Source organism: Varroa jacobsoni, unplaced genomic scaffold, assembly GCF_002532875.2.
Source record: "Varroa jacobsoni isolate VJ856 unplaced genomic scaffold, vjacob_1.0 scaffold_538, whole genome shotgun sequence".
NCBI classification, from domain to species: Eukaryota; Metazoa; Arthropoda; class Arachnida; order Mesostigmata; family Varroidae; genus Varroa; species Varroa jacobsoni.
In genome coordinates this window covers 99,294-121,410 of record NW_019213440.1, presented here as the reverse complement: position 1 = coordinate 121,410, position 22,117 = coordinate 99,294, and the positions used below count along the sequence as shown (strand labels likewise).

The following is a 22,117-nucleotide window of genomic DNA, read 5'->3' as shown; positions in this document are numbered from 1 at the left end:
TTTAAAACAACGAGGCACACCTACACCCGAAGCCACTCTTAAGAAAAGTTAATAGGTGTCATCTATTTCGAACATTAAGCTCAAAGTGATGGGAACTCTGTACAAATTTTCAACCGCTACCGCGATAGCTGCCCAGCGAAGTTACTTCATTCCGATTATATTGAAGCCTATAGAATTATTCCACCACTCACTTTAAAATATAAAGCTGTACTATAGAAAATCAGGACAACATTTATGTAGCTTTACGAAATGAATTGAAATTCTTACGTTCAATCATTTAACGCTAGAAAATATTATTATTTTGATAAAAGCAATTTTCGTAAAATTTTGTCTATTTTGTCCGATTTATAGGGTCACTGGAACCATATTTTTTCCATTGACAAGCCATGAGGCCATGTTGAACTCCGCCAATGTCTGACATGTCAAACGATGTGCAAAATTAAAAATATTTAATCTTCCACCTTTAGAGCTCGCGCAGTCGTTTGATGCTTATTAACAAAATAATAATAACAAAAATAATGATCACGTATTAACAACTTTGCAAGCGTAAGATCACGTAAACTTGTATTTTGACTAAATACAAGACGTAATTTAAGAATTCACTCTAATGGCGCGATTTTCCTAAACTAGTTACATTGCCATTGATACTACTTGTTATAACCAGAAGTATGTTGTACAGGTATCAGTGCTAACATAGCGGTTACTCAAATGTCTACAACTCTTGTTTGTGTCACCATTTCGGCCTTTTATATCAAACAACCCAAGAGTTCAAGAAGGCTCCTGTTTTAGAGCAGCTCGACAAACGAGATTGGTTTCATTAATTTTATCCACTTATTATAATAATTATTATGGCTGCGCCTATAATGCTTTGAGGAATAGACTGCGCGACCTCAGCGGATGGCTCTCTTTTATTTGCGTTTTCGTTTGGCGTATTGCCCAACTGACAGAATATACAGGTAAAAAAAAAGTTTTCTCCAGCATCTGTCGAATGGTGTACTATACAGCTTGCCGCTGCGAAAAGAGGGCCACTTCTATACAGTGTTAGGCTTGTGGTATTGTCGTCTGGTGTGATTAATTTCCTGCTATATTCGCTAGGATCAGCTTCGTCCGTGTTCCCGCCGCACTGGGTCCTTATAGACCCTGCTTAGCACGGAACCTTGTTAGCCAGTTAGCGTTTCATTGCCCACGGCCGGCGCTGTCGAATTAAGTAATATTCTATAAATTTAAATTATCGGAACGACTTGAGTCAAAGTTTCAGTTGCATTATATCTCTGCGGACTAATCGTGTCGGCTAGTTTGTAAGGTGGTATTTAAAAAAGGTTTAGCCTGTGCCTGTGTCCCATTCACCAGGGATTGCACTCACGTTCTCGATATCAGGTATCGGATAGGGCCTTTATCTTATTAACATTATTTAAGTTCTACGGAATGCACAACGCGTCAACCTTCTGAAGGCCGACGAAGTTTTCCTCTAAGCTGTGCTTCGTGTGTATAAACGTCAGTTCAATTCATTTAGAGCTGCGGGTGTTGCTACTTACGACGACCCATATTGCCTGATAAGTAAGAGATGTAGTTCATTGACGCAATGTTGCAGACGATATTTCATTAAAATCAAGGCAGCTTCGTTTGCGGAAGCGAACTAATTATTCCACAAGTCGTCTTCTGTGATAAGGTCATTTTGGCCTGATTCACTAAAAACACCTGAAGTTGTTATCTCACAACGCGCACCTACACAGTGCCGACAGCGGACTCGCCTAGCAATTTTCCGGCATAATTTGCAAGGAACCAACTGATTTGATCTTGATTGTAGCTCCTTAATACAAATTATTGCTATATGTTCCCTAGTCTTTTGTTTAGCCAAATCATTCATGAATTCTATTCCTAAGACGAAGTGCGTGCCTTATGGCTGGAAACAGGATGGGTTTTATTGTTTCACTATGTAACATGTTTATGCCTTTCAAATCAGCTTAATCCCGCGTGTCTTTTTTCCAACGCAACAATCGTACTGGCTACAAAATACGACAAGTTAGTTTGAATCATAAGTCCAATAGGTCCAAGAAATAGAATACTTGAAGATGTTGTTTATTGCATCCAGTATGAGGATATAATTAGCAACAAATATATGTACAGTTTCTAATACTCTGGTAATGTTCTCCGTCTGTTACTGATTTGGTACTATATATAATCATTTGCTGCACTCCCGTATTTCTCAGTAGCGCAATCAAGCTTATTCGAATTATTCGCTTTTTGTAAACAATTCTTGTAGCGTGGAGATCGAGTACGAGCTTTTTATTGCCAACAGTAAAGGTCTCTGTGTATTTAAAAAAAAAACTAAGCCAGTGTATCGTTTCTTGTTGATACATTGGTCAGACCTAGATCACCTAGTCACTTGCACTCAGTCATATACGGAATAGTCGAATGGCATAAAAATAAGTCAAACAAACTATACTAGAACAGACGTACATGTCTCTTGTCGCTACGCATATGAGTCCATGTACTTCGTCAACTTCAACTCGATTGTTGATTGCCTCATCAGTAGCTCCTATGCTGATACGTTGCATCTTTTTCGTTAACACGATGCGACCCCCCCCCCCTCTCCCGATGCCGCTCACATTCGGCAACGCGACACCACTTTCTCGAAGACTCCTCCCTCGGCGGCGATGGGCGCAGACGTACCACCTATCTCGAGCGGCGACCAGGAGGAGCGCCGACGGTACATTGGATCTATGACGGTGCATTTGTGAACAGTAATGTTACTATGACACTGTGTGTGTGAAGCTGTTTGTTCTGGTCTTAGCGCCGCCAATAGCAGCTAAGTGGCTGAACATCTTAAACTGCTTTACGTCCTGTTCCTGCATTGCTGGTGCTAGTGCCTGATCAGGCTAACAGGCTAGTCATTACAAGACGTTGCTGTCTCCACTACCGCTACGACTACAGTCGTTGTTACGGCCGCCCGGATATCGTCTTCTCGGCCAAAAGGCTCCGGCCAGTGGGAAACGACAACTACAATAACTACCCCTACTGATGTTTCTCTAGGCCTTGTAAGTAGCAGGCCAGTCCTTCTAGATAAATGCACCCGCACGCCGAAACAGAGTGCACCATCATCTATCGTAGGCCACTGTAGTCAGTCTACATCGACCACGAGGTCGAATCAAATTAATAGACAAATACACCACTACATACTGAATTGAGGCTGCTGCAACTTACTCATTGGGCATGCTGAGCCCAATGAATCAAGGTCTTACATAGCATACGTGCGCGCAAAGTATTGACATTACATGAGCGATACAGCGACGGAATATAAGAGGGACCGACAGAGTGATATGGCTGGCTCTATGTATTGGGCAGCAAGACGGTTAGTCATCAGCAACGGCAACAGTTGACCAGCTTGGATTTGCAGTGACAACCAGATCATTATTGCTGCTACCTCCACTGCCACTACATTGACATCCTAACTGATGAGGACGTCTGCAACGGCCAACGTTATTATATACTGCCACGCTTCGTTCTGTAAAAAGCTATCCTGACGGATTCAGGGCGTCCTCTATATTTGCGCGCAGTACTCCGTCGCAACGGTTCGACGGGCATTGCAGAACTGCCAACTCTAACGTGCAAACAGTATGATCTGTCGTTCGGCGACTGGAAATATTCGATCCACAGAGTGACGTGTTTAATAAAGCATACGAAGTATATTTCATCTCGATCATCTAGTTCTTGCCATAACTTCGGTTGGATAAAGGACGGCTGCTGTCAAAAGAACCTATGAACCCTTTGGGTCCGATGTCCGCATTTCGATAAAATCATCATCGCCTGCAGTGCATACATAGCAGGCAGAAGGGGTTCGATGTTCATACCATCTGATGTGGACTGATCTATGATTCTCATTGGATATACCTGCCTATAGGCGAATACAGATAGCAGGTAGCTCGACCCACTCACAAAAACCTTCTCTCTGTCAAGTTCAAATTGCGTCACCCATATTGTTTCGTTCATTGTCAAGCATCAGATTACGTGGCTGTCCTCTAGATGGCGTCGGTGCAAGTCTAAATTGGCGTTTCACTCGACGAAAAGGTCGCCGACAGCTCGCAAATTCTGCCAGCAGATTCTGCGCGACCGAGGCGCTGAAGGCTGTTTAATTTCAAGCAGCTTCATCATTTTATAGTTCTTACAATAGGTCGTTTGGCTAGCATCTGATGCAACGTTCCGTTGGATATTTCGAGAAGCAGCTCCCATCTCTTAGAACCTATCTTTCCAACTTCACTAAAAAAAAGACCAACATACCTTTATAATTTAATTCTAAGAAGCTCTTATCTACATCAGTACCGTGTACCGAAATGATCGTGTTCACTACAATAGCTAGTGTTTGGCTATTTGCACCCCCGGTAACAGGAGTTGCAGCCCACGTAGCTGACTCTAACGTAAACTCTATTAATGCAAAGGTTGGGACAACAAAAGATCCGCATCTTGAACGGCCTAAGCACGACGATATTCGAAGGGTAAGTACTGACATAATGAAGTGAGATATGAACCAGAAATGCTTGTCCTGCTATGACTGGACCCATTTGAAGCCTAGTGCACCCGGTTCCACACGGCTCCCGATTAACCCCTAAAGTCTTTGACGACTCGTCACGATGGCCATGCTACCTAAATATGGGAATTTTTTCTTTGATTTGACGTTGAATACGGTAGCTGTTACGAAGTTCGACATTTGGGTTAATGACTTCAGGAAATCGAACTCACGAGTAAGTGAAGATGAAAATTAATTTTCTTGAGATTATATTATAGCTATTTTCGATAATCTAAAACTTACCTAGCATAAGTGGCGGACACCTCTCGCTATAAGAATGACTGTAGGCGTTTTGAGATAATTCGGTACTTAAAATAAGTGGTTGTAAAAATGAGCTGATGTTTAGATTGTCTTTAGACGATTCTAAATTTACGTGTTAAATTTAAACGAAAGCATTTACATATAAGATTGTTGACAATGAGTAGAAGAGGCAGATCTATATGACCCGAATCCAGTTCATCACACTGTACAGCAAAGCTGCTGTTTGCGATATTGAGTTCTATAATCTGTACATCGATGGGTAAAAAATAAGCATAGCGGAAATAAGCAGACTATCGTAGGTAAGCTCTACAAAAAGACTTCTATTTCGCCTCATGCAGCCCCTTTCGACAGAGCTCCATAGAACTTTCGAGGAAGTCAAGCATAATTTACCTAAAGCAGAGTTATTTCAAACGCAATCCTTATGCACTCATTGTTTTACATAAGAACTTTCTGTTTAAGACGTTTACTGTTCGAAATTCTGTAGAAGTCTGTAGATTCTGTATTTATGCACTTCACTAATCACTCGCTATCGAAGGCGTGGAACGCGACTATTTTATAACTTGCTACTGCTAAAATGCTGCTGATAAATACTACATCTCAAAATAGGTAATCATAGACGCGTAAATCTAACTTTTATCCGCTATGATAACAAGAGGTTTTTGCTGCCATGGCACCGCCACTACAGAATGTATCGTAATCATCTTTCCCCACGCTGACTAATTATTATTTGCTACCCGGATCAGACTGACATTTCTCGTTCGCTTTCCGATACCTATATTTATCATAACAGTAGACCCTGCTTTCGATCATGCTCGAGGCCGGCTAACCTTCGAGTCCGATAAAACGGTTTCGAATCAGCGGGCCTATGTAATGTCGAACTTAATAAAAATGCGTCATTAAATGAAATATGTCTGTCTCGAGAGTCACTTTATTATTATTGCAGATATAACGTGGTTGGTAGCCCATTTCGAGCCGTTAGCTATATTCTGACAACAAAATTGCACGACACTCTTGCATACGTATTTGGGTCACCTCGGATCGCCTACAATTAGAAAGTAGTTTTTTGTTCTTCTACAACCGGTGTGGCGCCATACTCAAATGCAAAGGTGCAATATTTGTCAGCGGTTCGTGTCTGTGTCCATGCATATTCATTTAGCTATGACATAATGATTCATGATTTAGTGGGGCGAGGCAAACATTTAGTCCAAAGCCACAATGCTGGCCTGTAAGTTGATTGTCCGTAATGCAGAAATAGAGAATGGCACCTTAAGTGCGCAGTTAAACGTACTACGTCGTGTTTCAGACAAAAAGCTAGCTCCCTGAACAAAGCTCCTTGAAGTTTATTCACGCTGATCCTCGGATCATTTAATAGAGACCTTGCGCGTTTATTCAACGCCTGAAACATGGCGATTGAAGCGACACTCAGCAATTTTATAACGTAAAACCTCTATGATTGCCGCGTGGACTGTCGAAATAGGCCGCCACAGTATATGAAAGCATAAATGATTGTAGAGTACAAGCGGATGTACACATGATCAAGTCAGACGCTGGGCACGCTTTGCATATCGAGGGTATTTCTAGCTTGTAGTCAGAAACGTTTCTAATAGAGGTGAACGCACAGCGCATTGAATGCCACAATCAGTTTATGAAGGCATATCGTGCTACATAGCTTCATCTCTTGCTACGAAAAGCAAGAATCTGATAATACTTGATTGTTTATCAAGGTACATATTGTGTATTTAATAAGATATTTAGAAGAAGCCTCATCCGTTCGATCATTGGTCATTTTCCATTGGTACCTATGGCCACTTTGAAAATGCTATGGACAGTTTGAGCGATACAAACATGCATTACGAGTCCTGCAACATTGCATGCGTCCTGGGAGCTGGAACGCAAGGGCCTTACTATGTAATGCTGCTTGAAGTAGCAGAAAACACGTTACTGAACATCTACTCGTTTTAAACCATCTGGGCAGGGAAGTGTTGATTTGTGTCGTTGTTAACGTGCGCCACAAAAGGTTCTTAACGTCGAACTCAGAAAAAAGGTCACAACTAAAAAACAGATGTGGTAATTTTTCCTAATTATTTACTTTTCCTTTTATTTCTGTTGTTGCTGAGAGATGGGACAGAAGAATAGACCTGCGTTTTACAGAAAAACAACGTTCAGGCATGATTGGAACATTATGTAGGTACTAAAGATATCGTTAAGCGTTTCGATATATCAGCGGTTTAGAGCACACTCTTACATGTTTGCAGCCATCCGCGTACAAAAAAACTCACAAAACGTATAATGGGAACTCCACTTAACTGATATTACGACTTTTTTGGATCTCAAATTCTGGACAATTTTTTTAAGCACAGCGTTATTAGGTATCAAAAGGTAAACACGATAAACAGTTCTTGGTGTACAAAAACACAGCATTTTATTAAGTGATTATCCTTCTTCCTGTCTGGACCGTAACATTATAAGGTGGAACTTAATAAGCAGGGTTCAGTATTCGAATGCGAAAGGCTTTACAATTCTGAAGCTCTCAAAAAACAATGTACAGAAACACCAGTAATTTCTTTCAGGGGCAAACCATTAAGTAGGTTGGCTTTTAGCTCTCATCAACGATTTATTGTTTGGGTTTAAATCTACGTGATCTTCTAGAGCCACCTTGCAATTAGGCAACGACTGAAGTGAAGCTGCGTCAGCAGAATCGAAATAAGGCCATGCAGCATTAACAAGTGCAATGAACGGATAAAACGAATGCGACTGATACCCACTGTTAACCTTGCATTTGGAATATCTTGTAGATGTAAATGGAGACACACTTGGCATTTTTATATGCATATTATTATTGTTCTATCAACAGTTCCAGATGGTCGGTTACATTTGAAGACCATCTCTGGATCATCTGAGTGTTATTATCAGTCGAGATAGATGACCTAAACTAGTCGTTTTTCGTCCGCATTTGCAATACGAGACAGATCAAGATGTTGAATTACTATTTTGCTTAGATCATTTAGCTGTGGACAAATAGACCGAAACGAAATGATACTTATTCTCCATAGCAAGTAGAAGATCATGATGATGATATGTTGGAGACGCGACTATAAGGCGATTTGGAAGAAAACGAGTTGGAAGATGTCACGACAAACTTTCCTTCGAAATTCATGGCTTCTAAGTCTGTTACGATGACAGTAGCGAGTGGCGTTCATGCGCGACTATGTCTGTGTGATTATGTATACGAAATGCCAAGCATACGCTACTAATATGAATTTCGTGCCAGAGTGCCCGATAGGATCTGAGGAACTTCTGATTCTTAGCCTGTTTGCTGACCTCACCACTCCCCAGCGGGAATGTACAGAAGACAGGTACCCGCCGACGTGGTGTATACGTTTCTAGTAGATCCATCTGAAAAAATTGAAAGTCTTTCCAGTCATCGACTATGTCTAGGGTGCAGGGCCCTCCTTAGATCTGACGATTCTTTTACCTATATGTATGTGCGTAAATAGTAATATATGCTTTTCAAGCAAACTTCAAACTTCCATAAATCTCTCATTAAAAACAGCACCTATAAGCTTAAACTAATATATATATATATAAGACAGAGAGGTTCAACCCGCGACCCCTGGCAACACTGTGGTCGTCTAAGCCACCTTGCCATATTTTAGCCATACATAAATTATCGATATCAATCACCAGTATCATCGTAGCACATCTCAAAGACCATTTAGTTTTATATTAAGTCATAATAAGATTCGGAAACCAGAGTTTTACTAAGCCCAAGGCAATAGCTTAAGGTTAATTTTCAATTAATGTCTGTGTACAAGGAAAGGCTCTCCTGCTGATTTTCGTGTTTATCTCATCACGTAACAAAATTGCCTAATTTCGACTTATAATTCTAAAATACACTAGCCCATTTGACAGCAGCACACTGTAAATGACAAAAAAAAAAAACAGAATTTGCAATTACCGCTACCAAATGGCTGGCTAATAGTAGAAGTCAATCCAACGCGTGCTTCCAGTAACGCATTATGACAAATTGAATACTTTCTCAGGAGTATTACTTGATGAGGGTTTATAACGCCCGCTAAAGGCTCGGTGATAGCCTGCATTATACAAAATTGGGCAAGTCTGTCGAATTTCGCATACCGTTTGCGAGCGACGGAATGCAATCTAGCCAGCGTGGAGACAAACCCCAACGCGTAGATGTTGTGCAAAATAAACCCACATTCGCTTTCAGTATTTCATCTCTGTTGACGGTATTTCATGCCGTTATTTGTAATGATTGTGTCTAGATAGTACATGGATGTTTGATGAGGAGATGCGATGCCAATTAACCCAAAGTATAATCTCGCTTCCTGAAATTCTGATCTCTTGACGTGATTGCACAAATATCATCAAAAGGGACGTCACACAAAAGCGAATGAGAATATTCGACCGACTCGTGGCTATTTTGTTGCTTAACGAGAAAGACGCGTTCGTGTACTCCTGATGGTCGAATGTTAGGCTGATTAAAGTTATCTACTTTTTGGGACCTTGTAAAGTTCAAGTCTTATAGAAAAAATGTTTTAAGATGCTGGTATTTGAGTTAGCGTTGCCAATTACATTTATATACATCACCTGTGTTAAGAGAGCTAATGGATACGCAGTCCGTAGCTTAGCACTTGATAGATATTAATTGCCCACTTCGTGCAGAAGTTACCGTTGAATCAGCCGTGTGATAATTGTTCCGTGCACAAGAATATCGACCCCTCTATAATAAAAAAAAAATAATTTCGGGGGAAAAGATGGCGTTACCTTGTTTTGGTTAGTCACTACCTTGCTTTGAATCATATAAAAAGCCATTTCGTTTGTGAGTGTTTCGTCCTTCTTGATACCCTAAATCTGTAGCGGCAAGTAAAGAACATTTAAGAAGAGTAACCGCGAAAATGATTAGCCTTTTATTTCTGCTCTATTTTTGATTGTCAATAAAATTAGCTTCTAAAAAGGCTGAAAGATATACTTCACCAAAGAGTCCAGTAAAATCATTAACGAATAACGCAGATTCACTGTTTGACGTTTTTCTCGGTTGAGTCGGAAAAAGAAATCGGTTGAGTGGGTGATTTAAAAGTTGTGCTGATCTTTCCAAGTTAAAGTTAACGTTTGAAATTCATGTTGATACCTACAAAGGGGTGCCCTTCGCACAGACCAGATTGGTGCTTGCACTTTGTGTCTTCGGAATACTGCACAGCAAAGATGAGCTAAGTACTTAGCATTTTAAGAATGTAAATAATTATCTGGAAGGCCCCTGAATTTGAACCCCAAAATTATGCTCGAGTGAAATGGAATTACAGCGGCACAACGACAGTTCAATGATGATGATAATTAGCATTGGAAATGACTAATTAATGGAGGTTACTGTCACAGAGTGTGTTACCAGGATTATTTCTATCAAGGGCGGTAAGCGTTAACGAAAAATTGTGAGCACATAAGCTACAAGTCTTTTGTAACTATCACACAATTTATCTATGAAGAAAAATCCAAAATCTACATAAGTTGATAGATTTATTAATCAAAAGCAAAAAATTATATAACTGTTTTCGCTTCGGAAGTTGATATTTTTTTAGAGCTATTTGATGTTTATTGGCGTTTTCTCTTTTGGCCCTTGCTTGACAGTAAAATAGTCCTATTCAGGCCTTCTAATAGGTCGGCGCTGGACACGTATTTTAATGCTTAACCAAAATGGTAGCAATGCGTGTGCATATGCTTTTCATTCTTATCCATCCCAGATTCTGTTATTGAATAAAATGTCTTTATTTTTAATTTAGAACCGAAATTCAATGATATAATGATTTCTGTCGCAGATGCAGTGAATTGTCAATAAATATTGAGTTTCAAACATATCACATATTTTTCAAGTACTCTGAGTTCTAAAAAATATCTATTTTTTTTAATTACGTTAAATTACACAACTGATAAAAATTATGCCATACTTACTTTGCATGCGAACCAAAAGAAGGAACAGTTAAAGAAATTATCTAACAGTAAACCTAACATAATTAAGGAGTACAACAGGTTTTGATAAATTACTGTATTTTTTTCGTCGAACCCTTTAGGGCGGTTACGAACGCGACCAGAATAAAAGTTTCACGGAAACCACACCTTAACAACATTATGACCAAAGCAGTTAGTTGGCAAACAGCAGCCGATGCGTCACAAGTTTCTCTATAATCTGAGCTTTACCGTTTTCAAGTTCAAGAAAACTCTAGCGAATATTTATCCTGTATTTTACTATGAGGTTAAAAAGTGTCCCAATATAACGAGAGGAAGCGTAGGAGCTCTTTTCAACTTGCGTTTGATAATTCCTGTTCCTTCACAGTCACCATCTAATCTCCGCTATGTCGTTCGGCGAGTATTTCAATTAGATACTATTGAACAGAGAAGTACTACTGCTTTTCATAAGCCACATCGTTAACTGGTAATGATAAAGCTAATTATCAGCTCGACGCGTCTTGATATGCTGACCAATGCTACTTGATCATTTTCGCAGACAATGATCGACACCAACGAAGGAGTAAGCATGCTTCTTTTACGCTTAAGTAATATACTTAGACGCTGTCACTCAATGGCTATTTCACCGCGTCCATTGGCTCCGCTAGGAATGTTACGTTTTCCTAGAGTGTCATACTGCGCACTTTTGAAGTATTCGAACGCTTCACCGCTCATAGCTCTATCATTCTAGCGTCTTTCATGGTGCTTCTTTCGGCTTGACCAGGTCATTTTTCAACGGAGATGCCGATCCATGTGTTTGCCATGACCTTCGCCGTAAACGACCTATAAAGACAACCACGCTAAGGTAATATCTAAATTAGCATTTGTTTTGTTCTAATCTAAATGCAATAAGCGTATGAAAGGGGAAGTTATCCTTTAATGTTCATCTTTTGTTAAATTATGTAAGATGGTCTTTATCATTTTACTTCTACGCAATGATGGGGCTGACCTATATCCAAACGAACCTCTCACGACTGCTTCCAAAGCCAAGAACGCCACTTACATTAAGAGGATTTTTGCAAACTATTTCACAAAGTTGTGTGCATTATTTGGGCTAAAGGAGTAATTGGGCTAAATATTAGTCCCAGTGGTCCAAGTCCCTGGTCATAAGTACTAATTTGGTTCTGGAGTTTCCGACAATTTGCCTACATATCACTATAGATTGACTTTGTCGTCTCCCAAAGATAAAGTCACGCACTGTTTTGGGCCCGAGTAGATCATGACCGTCCAGGAGTGTAAATAATAATAAATCATCCTTCTATTAAATATGGGGGTTCTTGTCCTTTGTTTTATGACTATATTTCAATTTATGTAGAGACACTCTGTCTTTGTCGCACTGATCTTTTTGACTGATTTATATTTGAGGGTACATATTTACTCGTAAAGAAAAAACTATGGTTGCTTTGACTGCACCGGGATTCTCGATTTTTTCAGCAAGGAGCTGCTAATGCAGCAGAGCTCAAAAATGACTATGCATAATATTGTTAGCTTTATTTTTCTATACATTACATATGTACATAATGTACAGTTCGGAGTAGTTAAAGGAACAAGGTTTGGTAATAGCATTGAAAATGTTATACAACTTCTTTTGATCTGTGTTCAGTCAGATTTCATTTTTCTTTCACATAAAACAAACATTTTGGAACGAGTTTAGACTACAATCACCGCAATTTCCAGCAGTTATATTAATATAGTAGCAGTTTCAGTACTTCTGAAATCGCGCATTCGGGCATCTAATGAGATGGCGGTATGGGCTCAAAACCATGTGTCAACACAATTTGTTTTGAGGGGCCATCGATCTTAAGCAATGGTTAACAGTAATATCGAAGAGAGAACTTTTGTTATTCTTTTAACTTTTTTGTTATTATAATGATAAAAACCTCGCCAAATTTAACTTAATCGAAAACCTTTTCGAACGATAGTGCTTTCTCGCAATTGCTAAAAACCAGAAAAAGCAATTAACGCTGCGAATCTACTTTAAACGGAAATATTTTTTTTTAGTACGACCCCATGTTTATAGGTGTCTGCTGAGGGGCAAGAGGTAGATACGCATGCTATAATACAATACAGTACACATCTATTCAGATAAACGTTGGTGCAGAAAACAATTATAGGATCGTCATTATACCTGGAAAGGCTTACTTGATGATCAACGCTATGAAGCCTTCTGTTGGCTCTATTTTTCGGCTGAATGAAGAAATGTACTGTATACAACACATGTTCGTTGTCAACCCGAAGATATTGGAATAATTTATTGTTGCCACCTGTAGATAGTTGCAGGAATATTTTGGACATGTTACGGGACTCTCTAGCGATGAAAATCGAGCCACCTCTGTCAGAATGGACAGCGGCGAGAAGACGTTTGAATTTAAACAATCTTTAAACGTTTAAACAATTTAGGTTCATTTCATTTATCGACAGCCACCGTTCACATAACCGCTGTTAGGGTGACGGTATGCCAAAACGTGTTCTTGTGCTGACTCGAATATGACTTTGAACCTTGCCTATATACGACGACTGAACGCAGTCAGATATCAGGTATATCAGGCACCATGGAATTTAAAGTCTATATATGATATTCATCCGGACAAAATCTGAGCCGAAGAAGCTAACGAAGAAATCGTGTTTTTTTTCGGCTATTATTTTTTCGGATATTATTTTTTCGGCTGCAGTTTAGAAACGCAGCCGAAAACTATGACACCTACTTTAGGTGTATTTTACCGCGAATAAGCATCTTGTGCATTGTGAATGACTTAATCGTATGTTCAGACATAATTTAAGTCGGCTTTGTTAAGCTTCACCTCTGAGTTAATGGCACACTCTGTTCTGATAAATTTGGCCGCTACTTTGTCAACAAGTCATGAAATAGCCTTTAGCGGATGCCCAATGGTATTATTTTTCAATGTAATACTACTTTAGTCTGAGATATTGTAGTGTGAATATTGCTGTCTATCATTCTCGCGAACTGATTTTGATAAACGTTTTCATCGAAATCTTTAATAATGGGTTTTTTCGTAATTAGATGGGTATATAAGAAATATATGTCTGGTAACTTGGAGCAACGTATTAGACAGGTAGTCTAGATCTATTTACAAGCTGCTTTATAAATATTCTAAAGACAGTTCTGATTGTGATTTGAATGCACACAGCGTAACTGTATTAACTATGGATAACATTGTTGCTTATGAGACATGACTGCCAGAAATATGCCCAGATGTTAACCCATATATAAGACGTCCACATATAAGCCGCAAGTTAACTAACAAGGAGAAACAAACTTCGGCTTCAGTACTTGGCCAGTTTATGTTATAATCCTAATGATATATAATTTTGTTCTGTTTCAGCTGATTGCTCTCTACAACGAGGATAGGCGTAAGTGAAGTAAAGTTTCTGTAAATGCAAAAATATGTAATGTAAAAATTGAATTAATTGTGAATTATTTGCTTTATAGAGTATAATGCTACACATGAAATTAAAAGCAAATGAGGCCTGAATACAAGCATAAGATAGGCCTCACGTACTGTATTTTTTTTACATCGAGTTTTACTAATACATGAGAGAATCAAGCTCCGGAGCAACGAATTGGAGCTTATTATATAGGTGCTCGGTCAAAGGCCTTCACCGACGCTTACGAAAACCCGTGCTTCAGTTTAAAGCCCTAGTTAAGGTACATTAAAATAGGTGTAGTATGTGATGAAACAAATTTTCAAATTATCGGTAAAATAATATTTGATTGTTCAATCCGATTCAGTGCCTATTTTAATATCGTAATTATCGTATATTCGTAACTGGATCCCTAACAATAGCTCAGGTGTATTACACGCTCCGTTGTACTTAAAAATGAAATGAATTTCTTAGAAAATCAACTAAATAATTCTAGGATGACAGATTGAGCCAATGCTGCCATTCAACTGTAACGTTAGCGAAAAACAGCTTGCACTGGAATAAGATGGGAAAACTTATGCGCTACAAACATTGAAGTTTTACTCTAAGCGAGGTATTTTGTGCGACGCAATTTTTTCGAGTACCTGTGTGAAAAACCAGTTGACACGGCGGAAATTGCCACGATAATATGGAGAAAAATTTTAACTGCAGGTCCTGTTTGCCCTTGTGGTTTGATTGGACACAGCCGTACAAGGCGAGTCATTGGGGGCACCCTCGCTGACATTGAAGCATATCCATACGCTGTAAGTATTTAGTATAACCCCTAATCTGTCTTGCTAGCTATTTTCTTGGAAAGGTGAAGCGAACGAGAAAAATTTAATTAATAAAAGTAACGTCTTGTTTAAACAAGCGTTAGTAGCCAGTATAGTAGAAAAGCACAGAACTGATTATCGCGCCCCCCATTCGAGGCTTTGAAAGGACAGAGAGGGAACAAACGAGGCTGATTCTCGAATGTACATAATAGCTTTTGTTTTATTACTATTTTTGACGTGACTGGTTTTTAGTTGGTTAATTTGGTTGAGCTTGCTCGCATAAAGGTGGAAGTGTAATTCAAATCTGGTCCATATATTTACCGGATCATACGACCTGTGCAGATGGTTCGTTAGTCAACGGGAAGCTGCCTTGTGCACACATTTCCACAACCAATAGTATTGCCTATATAACGGTGGCGGCGAATTACGCAAGATATTCTTGCCCCTAGGTAAGCATACGCAAATTTTTGAGCAATGGACAGCCGTATCCCTACTGCGGTGGAACTGTCATCACGGAAAGACATGTCGTTACAGCTTCACACTGCCTTCTCAAGTGAGTGTAATCACGGCTGTTGACAGAAGTCACAACCGACGGGGTTTCGTCCGTAACTTCCATTTTCGTAAATCAAGTAAAAAAAAAAATGATACAATGTGGTGAGCAGTTGCAACTACAGTGTTCGAATCTATAACATTATTATTATCCTAATGGCAATATCGGAACGATGCTTCTGTTTTTTGCAACTAGTGTATATGCATGCACCGTCTCAATAGATCAGGTCAGTAGTTGTTTTTACCTGGTTGCAATTGTCATGCGTGTAACATATTAGGCGCGTCCAGAAAAACAGTGACATATTTTCTTTGGTTAAAAAGTTTCAAGTCGTCCGCGGTTGATGATCACATCATCTTTCATTAGGGGTATTTCCTTCAATGCTCCGACAGTGATCTTGTGTCGCCTCTATAAAAATTAAGTACTTATGCTGCGCTTATCGAATACCTTTGGTGCTTATTTTCCCATCAGATGGCGTCACGAAGTGCTGTTTTAATCGACGACTCATCATAGAACTTAGCAGATATGTCAGCTATTGAGAGCACTGATTGTTGTCTTTTGGTAGCAGAAAATCCAGCCATTTACTTACTTGTTTTTCTAGTGAACTACTATTTCTCACCAGAAGGCATCCGATTGCGTTGTATAAATGAACGCATTTACCACGACGCTTTTTAAAAATTGAAGTTTAACCAAAGTGAAAAAATATGTAATACGAGACAAAAGTCTCTCGTCTGTCTCCAAAAAAAAAGTTAGCGAAAAAGTGTCTGCACAGTTAAAAAAAATCGTCATCATATCTGTCACGATAGTAAAGTAATGCGATAAGGAGCGAATTTACCTCGGTAACAGGGTACTCTAATACCATTTTCATATTTCTTCAGTGCTACGTTATAATGCCATAACGTTAGTATATTTCTAAAATGCGATAGCTACAACAATAACTACTGTGCTCACGAATATATTTTTGTTAACGAATGTCAAAATACCCTGTACTATGCTTATAACATAGCATTATTACAAAAGTATAGAAATGGCATTAGAGTACTTCTATTACATGTGTGTTGTACAGTCAAAACCTCTCTTTATAGCAATGATTTGAGTATTCTTCGCGACTTTAAGAGATGTCAAATCTAAACTCTTCAATTGTGAAGCTACTTCTCATAAGGGTATTATGTTAGCAAAACAGGTAACAGTTTTTCTTCACCTAAAGAAAACATTGTTTCACTCTCATTCTAATAAAAAATGGTCACTCTTGGTGGTGGTAAAAATGGTAAAAAAAGAGGTCACTCTTCACAACTTTCTTCTATCTCTCAATTAATTGATCTATTTGTTCTCGTCAAAAAAAAAATTAACGGCGCTAAGAAACTCGACCAGCCAGTTTTTGAAGCCTCCTTCACTGTCCATGAAGACACTATATATGATTAGTTTTTTTTGTTCTTGAACGGACATATGAGGTAACTTGTAAACACAAGGTGGTCAGCATAATATAAAGTATGTTAAAGAATCTGCAGGCTGGCATTTGCTCGGCATGGAGAAGACTGACTTTGCTTAATCTATCGGGTTCTTTCTGTCCATGCAACTGAGCTATATACGAATTTTTGTTGATCGTCTTGTTTTTCTAAAGCATTTTCCAGTGCATAAGACCCTTACAGTCGCATTAAACAGGATTCATTGTCTTTTGTTCTGATCCAATTCCAAGCTTAGGTCTATTTTTGGAGGCTACATATGATTTTCTTTGCTTTATATCAGCATGAATCTTTCGCGGAAACTGCAGCTCCATCTTGATTAGTGTCGGACGAGAGGTTGAGAATCAACAAAAACCGTTTTTCCGCGTGCATTTTCGTTCAGCCCACAGCGCAAGCAGGCTCTTTTGATAAAATTCTGTACATTCAAAAGACTTCACAATAGGCTAGTTCTCGCAACTTACCCTTTCGTCCAATTAGCGGATTGTTCCCCGCCCGAGATCTTGATTTATATCGAATGGCCGATTAGAACCTTAAAATCTTAGCTTTGAAGTTGGCAAACATCTTCAAGTTCTTTCAGATACCCATTCCTTACTTTAGACGGCACAAATATTCCCGGTTGCTTTGACAGCTATTTGAGCTCGGCAGAAAGCGAAATAACATAGTCAAACAGATCATTAAAAACAAACGGCCTTACTTTCTAATATATTTCCGATTTAAAGTTCAACTACTAATAGGGGAACTTTCTATTTATTTTGCGTCAACTTTCCGTTGCAGCAAACAGAGCCAGGATGTAACGATAGAGGTGGGCCGAACAAATATAACTGGACCCGAGAAGCCAAGCGACCCACTTATTAGGCGAGTCGTTCGAATTGAGCGACATGAACATTATGATCAACCTTCATACAATAATGACATCGCCGTACTTACTCTGGATGCACCGTTGCTTTTTGGAAGGTGACTGAAGCTCATATGCTATGTCGATTGATTCTTCAAGTAGGTGATATAAAATACAAACAGCATGATTGTTCCTTGAATAGAGCATTCCGTGCCGGTTTTTCTAATATAGTCCAACAAAATCCTTTCAAAGCCAACTATTTCGCCTGACATCCTTACTACCTTTAAATGACAGTGGTATTTGGGAGCTATTCAGTGACCTTCGAGCAAATATGAATGGCAGAATTCTTTTTTCTTTTGAAATAAAAGGGTCATTTGTTAACGCCTTCAAACGCCTCATGAAAATACCATGTTATGAAAAGTGTGCACACAATTAAAGGTGTGAATTTTTTATAATGTATTTCAATGAAAACACAGTCTATTAACAATTATTAGTTATAGGAATGATATACGAAAACCGGCCGCTGAACCTTATATCTAAGTTTCAACGACCGCTCTTCTTCTGGCTAGCTCTAGAATAACGCAGGTACACCTTTGATTGCCTGTTCTTCTATGCAGGACATCGCGGCCAGCTTGCCTTCCACCATATGGTAGCGATGTGCAAGACGGCACCTCTGGAGAAGTCGTCGGCTGGGGAAGAATTGCTTTTAGTGAGTACTGCGCGAAGGGTTATTATCTGTTATTATACTTTGTGTACGAGGCCTTTTCGGTCATCTGCTTTGTGCCCAGGGAGTAATTATTGTGTTATATTTCTACAAAAATCTTATTATATTGAACTATGTATTTTTTATAGGACTTGATACTGTATTAGTAAGCAAGCATAATATCCACTGCTTATTAAACGCATTTTTGCATTTCGAACGCTGGATTTCTTCATCTATATATGGTACACGTTATCACTGGATCTTCGAAAGGACTCATTCGTAGGGCAACAGTATTGAAGCTTATTAAAAGTATATTTAAAGAATGCTAAAGGATGCTGACTCCAGTTTGTGCGGATAATTGGGAATAACACTATAATTTATCTTCGTTTCCTTACTTTGATTTATGCTCTTCCCAACACGAGAGGGTAAAAAGTCTGATACTCTTCAAAATGTTACCCTACCAGTGGTAAATCGAACTGAATGCCAACGACCTCTAAGGCACCGCATATCGACGAATATGCTCTGTGCGGGGGGTCTAGAGGAACGAGATGCCTGTGTTGTGAGTACGCTTCAAACGTATTTTAATAAAAGAAGATAATCATTACGATCTTAACAAATTCTGTGTAAAGACAGCTTTCTTTACAGGTGCATATGTTTTACTTCCAGTTGTACTGCGGTGCGAAATAGTAATTCAAAAATTAAAAAAAAGGTGTTTCCCAATATGGTTAATTTTGAAAATGAACACATTTGAATTCCCATCATTTTAAAAAGACAGGCGGCCTTGAAATTTGGTTCGATTTGGATTGCTAATTTTTGTACCGACCGAATTCCAAGGTGTAGGCTTTCGGGGGCTACCTTTGTATATTCTATTAAACTAAATCATGCTGGTGATTAATACTCTTTCGAAAATTAAACTCAGTTTAAGATACAAAATAAACTTTATGTACAAATAGTAACAATTGTTCTCAACATAAGCCCACCACCGCTCACACATATTTCTTGCTTAATTCAGTCATTTTCACGGTTTACGTTTATAACCCGTTAGCGAGGTTATTATATCCTACGTTCATTAGCGCGTAGATTTATATACTCCACAAAATTCGTTTGTTAGTCAAGTGCAGTGTGTGTATATATAGATTAACAAACTTAGGCGACATAGCATTGTAACAAAGTGACAAATGATATTTTGGACAGTGATCTTCACAGAGATTTACCATCAGTATTGGTCCGCGATTTCAAATCGCGTGGTGGAATTCATGTACTGCATATCGAAACTCGAAGTAACGATTGGCTCGCTGGCCATGGAACAAAGTTAATTGCCATAACTTTTGTTTGACATAAGTCCAGAACCATTCGTGATATTTTTTTCTTAGTGTTATACAAATTCGATAAACGCTATGCACAAGCTTATTTTTCTTACGATTGAATCAACTCTGAGTAGGAAACGGAATAGTAGCGGCTGAGTAAACTAATCTGTTTTGTGACGGTGTATTTAGCGATGAAAATAATTTTCGAAATAAAATGGATGCAAGAAAGGATTACGCGATAGTTTCGGATAATTGTTAGCTTTCAAAATTTTTATAATTCGTTAATTTATATAATTTAAGAAAGCGGGGTTCCTTAGCACCAGCCCAGATACGGAAAATAGTTTACGAACTCAACGGGCTCACTTCCCGGCATAGATTGATTGATTTGAATGAGCCGATTGTTTTTTTCAAACGTCATTGCTTTTGTCGTGGTGATGTTTATATACAGGCAGTATCAGGTTGAGCAGAACCTGCTCACCCTGATAGTGTTACCAGAGTTCCTCCTAAACAGAGGGGATTACGAACAAGAGTATTAATTATATCGTCTGTAATTAAATAACCTTTACGAAATAATGGTTCCATTGAAATAGATTGGGAAAATTCTATATAGTGGTGTAGGATAAATACAGACTATATCTTTCGTATTGCTCCTGTCGTTTGGATTCCGTTGTCTAGAATAAGTACGATAGTTCTAGGTTAAGGTAGAGAAAAGCAGCTTCAGTCGTGAAAAACATTGGGAACGGTCAAATCGATCGGTAATGTTAGGTTTACAATGCACGGAAGCCCAACTCAGTATGAGTTGGGGTTCCGTGCATTGTAAACAATAACAGCCATCTGTTAATTAACAGTGGTATCACACACGCACAAATATTTTCAGCGCTCACAATTACTGCTTTACCCGTTGATGCTTTACCGGTTTTGTTTATTTCTGTGGACCCTTCTAGGGTGATTCGGGTGGTCCCTTCATAGTGAAATATCAGTCGGCGCCTCTTCTAGTTGGAGTGGTGTCGTTCGGTAAAAAATGCGGCCTGGCTAACGTGTACGGTGTGTACACCCGAGTAGGACTTTATACACGATTCATCTACGAACAAACAAAGGAAGCCTCTTGCAAACCCGGCATTCTATCTATGCGTGATTATCGAGCTGTTGGTAATGAAGCAACATGGATTTCCAATAAAGTTAATCAATGGAACCATTCATGAAACCCAGTGATAGGACATCAACGTCTAGGGAGCAAACCGACACAAATTATTAATGGATTTTCAAATACAAAATAGAAACGAGCAATACAGAAATTGATACATCAAATTGGAGAGCAGCTTCGGTAACGAATATCATTTGTCGAGCTATAATATACGTACCGGATTTCCACGGTGTACGATAGGAGTGAAAGTTTAGTACTTATAGGCAAAATTTGTTTCGCAAATTTGTAGAACACTGTGGGAAGCTATTGCTATCGTACAAATATATTCCTATAATGAAAGCTAATGTGTATATTTATACACGTAGTCATATATTATGGGACCATATAAGGAACAGCTCCAGCTGTTTGGACTTTAGGAACAGAGCCTGCAATGATATGTGATAAAATATCGACATTGTTGTTTATAGTAATTATTATTATTATATACATTAATATTATTATATTTACCTTGTTAATATAGTGCCAGGACAAGTCTGCGTGAATAATATAAGGTAGAATACAATAAACTACAAACCACAGCGAAACCGAAAATAAATTGAAAGTTCTGGACTACAATTGCTTAACTATAGCATTTTTTGCCAAAATCTTAGTTATTATTACTGCTCTTGTTTCAGTATTATTTTTCCCTGACAAAGAATTGAAAAGAGATCAAAATACTCTTTCTAACCCATGCTTGAACTATGTTGTAACTAAGGTTCAATCACCTCTCAATCAGGCCCTTTCAGTGTGCACCTTAAATCGAATATGCCAAAAAAGACAGTGCCGAAAGTATTCCATCGAAGTACACGTACTGAACACCATCCCAAGAAACTGGTAAACATCTGCAACTTGGTATAGAAATGTCATTCACGTAAATAGAGATCATAATTAGTTATTTTAGTTACATTTATTAGCTACTATTCTTCGCCAGTGATTACCAATTAAACGCCACTCAGTTATCAAGCTTGAATTGCTTGTAGGTCTAACACCCTTTATCTGCCACGGCAGCAGTGCTCAATTGCTCCACTCTCAAATTGCAA

The 22,117-nt window shown here is 38.8% G+C and overlaps 1 protein-coding gene and 1 long non-coding RNA gene across 3 annotated transcripts; one reads left to right on the top strand and one right to left on the bottom strand.

Annotated features, from left to right (window-relative positions):
* The first annotated feature begins 2,761 nt into the window (after positions 1–2,761).
* Positions 2,762–21,661, top strand: LOC111261258 (trypsin 3A1). 2 transcript variants are annotated; one of them, XM_022834604.2, is made up of 8 exons: positions 2,765–4,493; positions 14,188–14,215; positions 14,939–15,030; positions 15,489–15,592; positions 17,824–18,003; positions 18,502–18,593; positions 19,010–19,146; positions 20,839–21,661. In XM_022834604.2, exons 1-8 carry the CDS (start codon positions 4,332–4,334, stop codon positions 21,094–21,096), a joined length of 1,053 nt encoding a protein of 350 aa, XP_022690339.1. In that variant the 5' UTR covers positions 2,765–4,331; the 3' UTR covers positions 21,097–21,661. The 2 variants fall into 2 exon arrangements, with proteins under 2 accessions (XP_022690340.1, XP_022690339.1); XM_022834605.2 differs by lacking the exon at positions 15,489–15,592 and having other exon boundaries at positions 2,762–4,493; positions 17,831–18,003.
* On the bottom strand, positions 10,341–17,817 carry LOC147753365 (uncharacterized). Its single transcript, XR_015311432.1, has 2 exons — positions 15,834–17,817; positions 10,341–11,626 (listed from the first exon to the last, which is right to left on the bottom strand). It is a non-coding gene; the product is annotated as an uncharacterized LOC147753365 (long non-coding RNA).
* Positions 21,662–22,117: the final 456 nt, after the last annotated feature.